The sequence below is a fragment of the Cygnus atratus genome, chromosome 7, assembly GCF_013377495.2.
Source record: "Cygnus atratus isolate AKBS03 ecotype Queensland, Australia chromosome 7, CAtr_DNAZoo_HiC_assembly, whole genome shotgun sequence".
Taxonomy (NCBI): domain Eukaryota; kingdom Metazoa; phylum Chordata; class Aves; order Anseriformes; family Anatidae; genus Cygnus; species Cygnus atratus.
Window position 1 is genome coordinate 17,471,752 of NC_066368.1, and position 6,000 is coordinate 17,477,751.

The window sequence follows — 6,000 nt, forward strand, 5'->3', positions numbered from 1 at the left end:
AACTATTCTTGAAGCAAACACTTAGCAAACAGGACACACATTTGTATCAAACTGGAAAATACTCTTTCAGAAACAGTGGCCGATGTAACATCAAGGCAAAAGCACCAGCAAGAACATAAAAAAAAACAGCTGAGCAGTGTGCAGTGGGTTCTTCTCCTTTTAACCACAAGTCTTTCCTTGATGTTTCCTTGTTAGAGGTATGTTTTGTTTTGTTTTGTTTTTAATTCTTATGCATATTATAGTTCTATTAAACACAATATCAAACTGTTTTAATTTTGTAAAACAAGAGCAATGAATCATAGGTTGACAGAGTATACATGGACTTATATAGCCTGTGTATTCCTGCTCCATAAAAATCACTAATTTATAGGACAGGGCCAACTTCATTTTTTGCTAGCATATAATATACCAGCATTATCCCACTGCTTCAGATCTTTAGGTAAAACCACAAGATAAACATCAAAACAACACACCATTCTACAGTCAAGGTGGTTGGGTGCTTGGTTGTTTTTTTCTTGGAGGTGGAAAGGGCAGAACCCCCCATCTTTTAGATGCACGACATCTTCCATAATTCTCTTGACATTCACTCTTCCTTGTAATAGCCTTCATATCAGCTCACATCATGGAAAACCAGTCTCCAGCCTTCAGATTTTCAGCAGTTCAGTAAAAAGATTGAGCTCTGAATAAACCAAACGTCTGAGCTTACTCCAGTTTCAGCTGTTGTACTATACTGTGATGACAATGTTATCTATGTTAAATTTTTCTTTGGAAAAATAGACTATTTCTACTCTTCATTTAAATAAAATTAACTCTGCCAAGTCAGTTTGTTGTGTTTCATTTATTTGCCATTTAGGTTTTCTGGAATTTTAACTGGAACCTTGTACATCACACCTTTTGTTCTAGTAGTCAAGTTTTTAAAATTGTATTGCAAATAATGGTTTTGAAGTTATCTACTGTAAGCATAAAATACTTAATCTATTTAAGAAATCAGTCTTCCAGTTAAAACTTATTTGTCTAATTATAATTTTAGCTTCCTTTTTGAAAAGCTCTGCAACCACATTTTGTTAATGAAACCCTCACATTTTTGTAATGTTAAAATTGCTCGTATTTCACAAAAAAAAAGATACCACCCCTCTAAGTTTTCTCAGTGATCTGTACAACGTATTTCCTTTCCCATACGGAAAATTGGGAGTTCGTGTTGCAGTACCGGGTTTTACACTAACGGCCTTCTGCTGCTGTCCTCATGTTGTGCCTGCTGCTTCTTGAATAAAAATGCTCTCACACACCACCTGATACAAATAGTCTGTGTGGACTTTTTATTGGCTGATGTCCTGCATCATTTTAGCTCTTCGTCCCCCCTTTTCATTCTTGAACTCTCCTCAAATGATGAAATACATACTTTTTCATAGCATGGTGGTCATCTCCACCACACTGTTTCTTTGGCATCTTTCACAGTCTCCATATATATTTCTTAAGTTAAAACAAACACTTGATTTTTCTAGAAACATCCAATGATTTTCTTTCCAAAATAAATTGTAAAAGTCAATTTAAGAAGGAAGCTATTTTTTATTCTATAGCACTTGTATAAGTTTTTGACTTGCAGTGTAGGTCTGTATGTTGCTACAACAACAAGGAATAAATTTTCTTCTTTAAACGAATAGAAGAACGACCAGCTGTAAGTTCTTTTGGAAAAAATGTTCTTTTTTGGTAATCTAACGAGGCCCTCTGTTAAACAGTAGTAGAAATCAATTATTTCTGTGATTTCCTTCACTATTAATAGGCAAACTGATTTACTCTGAACCAACTTAAATAATGGAAAAGGCAAAGCTGAAGCTCAGCCTTACACAAGACTTCAATTTTTGATCAGCTGAAAGTCTGGGGCAGTAGAGGTACTTTAGCAGACCTCATGCTGCGCTCAACAAGGGGCATTGCCAATGCATGGGTCAGTCCACTAACTGTGGAATGAAGAATGAAGGTAGGAAACATACATTTGAAAAACAAAAACTTCTTCACTTTTTTGGAGAGGGAAACTTACAGTAAGCATGATAACTTTCACATAACTGAAAAAAGAAGCATCCTCAAAGACAGATAAAAAAACATGAAATAGGGCTATAATGAGAAAAATTACACGCTTAGAAAAATTGTAATGTAGTTATATCTCTTATCAAAAGTATGACAACGAGTCTGAGTAGAATGTTTGTCAAAGCAAGGAAGGAATATACAGGATGCAAAGAGCAAACCAACTGCTATGCAGCAATGGAAGCACTACCAGGAACAACAAACCACAAAGATTTCCTGAACTCCACTGTGAAAAAACAAAGCACTGGAGAACTCCATATGAATGACTCAGACCAGCTTGTGAAAAGACCTGCAGGGAGTGAGAGACAAAAGATGGTAGAAACATGAAACACCTTTGTTCAGACAAACGAACTGGGGGCAACACCACATTCTAGGATTTCTTCATGAAGAAATTGAGAAATCTGTCTCTTCATGGCTCTTCAGCCACCATTTCTTATCTTTTATACCATTCAGAGCTTGGCTTGCCCTGAACAGAACCAGGTAATTGAGAAGACCAGTCTACCTGCCTGTAGCCAATGTTTATTACCACATTAAACACGACTTTATTCTCTTGAGCCAGTAGAAAAAATATCGAAAATGGATAGCTCGGACAAGTAGGTTAAGTACAGCTATGTTAATATTGTATATTTAGAACAATTTAGGCTGATGAATCATCACCATTCTTTATACCATCCACTTTCCTGAAAACAAAATGCACCAGTAAAACATTCATTAAAACACAGTAATATTTCCCTCCAAATGTGATAAGCTTAAGGAAACCTGCCTTAAGTGATCTCAAACAGGCAACTCCATTTCACGTTGCACAAATGTGAATAAGAATGCGGGAAGTGGACTAGGAGCTCGGTGTAGTAGTATATAGCAATTACAGGTGGCCAGACCTTAATCTGAACGCAACACCGACGTTTGGTGGACTAATAAGCTAAGGCACATGATGTGCCTTATGCTCACTGGAGCCACAGAGGGTCTTACAAGTCACAATGCACTTCATTGTGGTGCTTCCACATCCCTAGATTAGATGCCAAGATCCCTCCTGCAGACATGGGAAGTCCTCAGCACCCATGAACGGGATTTACATGATCCAGCATACCGAGCTGAGAGCCACACACAGCTAACAGTCAGCTCAGCCTTGTCCTTCAGAAGTAGTTACGTACTTAACTCCTGGACAGGAGATACTGGTTTCTACTTGAGATTCTTGGTCATACACCCTCTCCTATGGCTTGCTGCCCAGGCTCTATTTCCTTCTCGTGACCCTCTCCCTCTGCCATTTCCCACCCCAAAACAACTAAATAGGGAAAGTAACATCCCCTTACTTTAAGTATTAAATGCATCTAGGAAATGTGAGATCTGAAAATTTCACAGCTGTTTTCAGACTCTGCAGAAAATCTTTCCTTTTAAAGGCCTAAAGACAAAAGATAAATGAGTCAATATCAGTCTCCCCCTGCCCTCATTGAATCCTACTGTAAAGTAGTTGAGTAGTCGCTCGAAACAGGAGAGGTTCATCAGGAAAGACAAGAGTGGTTCTGGTGCCCCTGAAAACCCCCTGAAAACGCATTATTTCGGGGTGTTTGGGGGAAAGTTGCTGCTCCTGATCAGGCCCTTGCTCTGACCCATCAGGGCAGCTGCCCCACGAGCCAGACTTGGAGGCAAACCAAAGCACCCTTGGATAAGACTACAAGAGCTGGTGCCTTGCAGAGACATGGGCAGCAATGGGTGGCTGAGGGGAAACAGGGAGGGAGCCACACTTAACGTAACCTAAAATGCTGATTAAATCACAGCTGCAGCCACATGAGGATTTAGAACAGAAATGTGTGTGAGAACCGATGTCTGAATGCCTGCACCTAAGCACCCACTACTTTGTGTCTGTAGCCACAGATGTCTCTCCAAAGGATACCTACTGAAACCGTGGGGGATCTTTAAAGAAGTCACCGTAAAGGAGAGGTGACAGGAATAAAGCCTAAAGCAGGCGTCCCTCTCCCAGAGAGTCTTCATTACAGTAACAAGTACCTCCCCGCACGTTTTAGCCTTTTGCTCTGCCAACCGGTGCCGGGCCGTGCCGCTGGGCGTCCCCCTCGGGCCGCAGGAGCTGTCCCGGGGCTGCGGGCACCGCCGGGACGGGGCCGGGCTCCCCCCGCAGCTCTGCCTGCTCCGGGACGGCCGCGGTGCTGTCGCGGCGCGACATATCGCCACGCCGACATACACGGGGATGCGTGGGTCTGTGTGCGGTCAGCAGTGATCCTTCCACGAGCTTGCAGCCTGAAGCCGTCTTGCAAGTGCCCTAGGCAGGGAGCATCCCCGGCGTGCGGCGCCGAGCAGGGCCGAGCTCTTTGCCGACAGCGGGAAGCTGCTGGCGGGCTGCGGGCTCGTCTCGATGTTAGGGAGGGGGTCGAATGGGAAATCGGAGTATGGAGCGGATGCGAAGGGTACATCACCCAGAAACCTAAGCACATGGGGACTTTAAGAGCTTAATTCCGGCCAGAGGTTGCTAAAAGTGGTGGCCGATCTTGCATCCCTAACCGTGCGGTAACACCAAGCTCTAGGCAGAGACGTTATCTTCAACCTCCTGGCATGCCCCCATTAGAATCCTGCCTCCACATTAAAGAAAAAGCAACCATCCCAAGATTACTCACACCGATATTTTCCTTCGGAAGTGAGAACCCTTTTCTCTTTACCCCGATTCTAACCCCACGAACTCCAAAGGAAAAAAAACAAAGTCCCTTTCCGGAGCGAGGCTGCCGGCAGAGCCACCGGTGCCGGGCCGGTTCCCCCGCTCCCCCCGAGCCGGTTCCGTGTGCGGCTTCCCCGAACAAGGCGGGGGGACGGCAGGGACCCCCCCCTCCCTCCGGTGCCGTCGGGGCACGGAGCGCACCGCGGGCGGCGGCCGGGGTGAGGAACACCCAGCGTCGTGCCCCACACCGGGGAGGGGCGTCGCTGGGGGCAGCCCCCGGCCGTTGATAAGCCCCGGGCCGGCCCCACCGCCGCACACGCCGGGGCCGGGCACCTGCAGGCAGCCGGCCGCGCACCGTGAGTTGCGGCGGGGGGGCGGAGGGGGGCAGCGGGGAAACCCGGGGAGGGAGGAAGGGAGGGGGGCAGCGGGGCGGGGGCCGAAGGGCAGCGGCGGCTTCGTGCGGAGCTGGCTTTGCCTTCCCACAGGCACCGGAGGAGGCTCCCGCGGCGCCGAGGAGATGCGGCAGCCCCTGGCGCTGCTGGCGCCGCTGGCCCTGCTGGCCGCGCTGGGGGCGGCGGGCGGCGGGCCGGGCGAGGCGGCGCAGACGGGGCGCTTCTCCACGCCGGAGCGGCACCGCTGCCAGTGGGAGCTGCGCTGGGCGGCGGGGGCCAGCGAGCTGCGGCTGAGCTGCCGGCCGCCGGCGGGCGGCGGGGCGGCGCGGAGCTGCGTGTACCGGGGGGAGCCCCGCCGCTGCCCCGCCTACGGCGCCCGCAGCCGCCGCTACTGGCGCCAGGTCCTGGCCCACCTGCGCCGCCGCCGCCGCCCCTGCGCCGAGGGCGCCCCGCTCGGCCCCCGCCTCTGCGGCCCCGGCCGGGCTCCCCCCGAGGCCCAGCTGCGGCTGCTGCTGCCCGGCCACGGCCACGGCCCCGGCCCCACGCCGCCGGCCCCGGCCTCCGCCGAGCCCCCCGAGCGCCTGGCGGAGACCTACTGCGCCCAGCGGTGGCACTCGCTCTGCAGCTTCTTCGTCGGCTTCTGGCAGGGCTGAGCCGCCACCTGCCCGCCTCTCCCCGCCCTTTGGCTTTTTTTTCCTCCCCCAATAAAGCGCTGACTTTTTTGTACCACTCTCGAAGCTCGCCTCTTTTCTCCCCGGAGCCCTGCAGTGCCTGCTGGTGCTGAGGGGCACCCACCAGCCGAGCGCCTGAGGAGATGAGGGCAGCCAGGGACAGTCCATGCGGCTTAGGACATCAACATTTCCC

General features: G+C 49.5%; 1 protein-coding gene across 1 annotated transcript; it reads left to right on the forward strand.

The window, feature by feature from the left end:
* Positions 1-5,261: 5,261 nt before the first annotated feature.
* On the forward strand, positions 5,262-5,789 carry FGFBP3 (fibroblast growth factor binding protein 3). Its single transcript, XM_035544676.1, has one exon. It carries the CDS (start codon positions 5,262-5,264, stop codon positions 5,787-5,789), a length of 528 nt encoding a protein of 175 aa, XP_035400569.1.
* The last annotated feature ends 211 nt before the right edge of the window (positions 5,790-6,000 follow it).

What these genes read in the sequence shown, in the direction of transcription:
- FGFBP3 (XM_035544676.1), top strand. Translation starts at nt 5,262, where the DNA reads ATGCGGCAGCCCCTGGCGCTGCTGGCGCCGCTGGCCCTGCTGGCCGCG.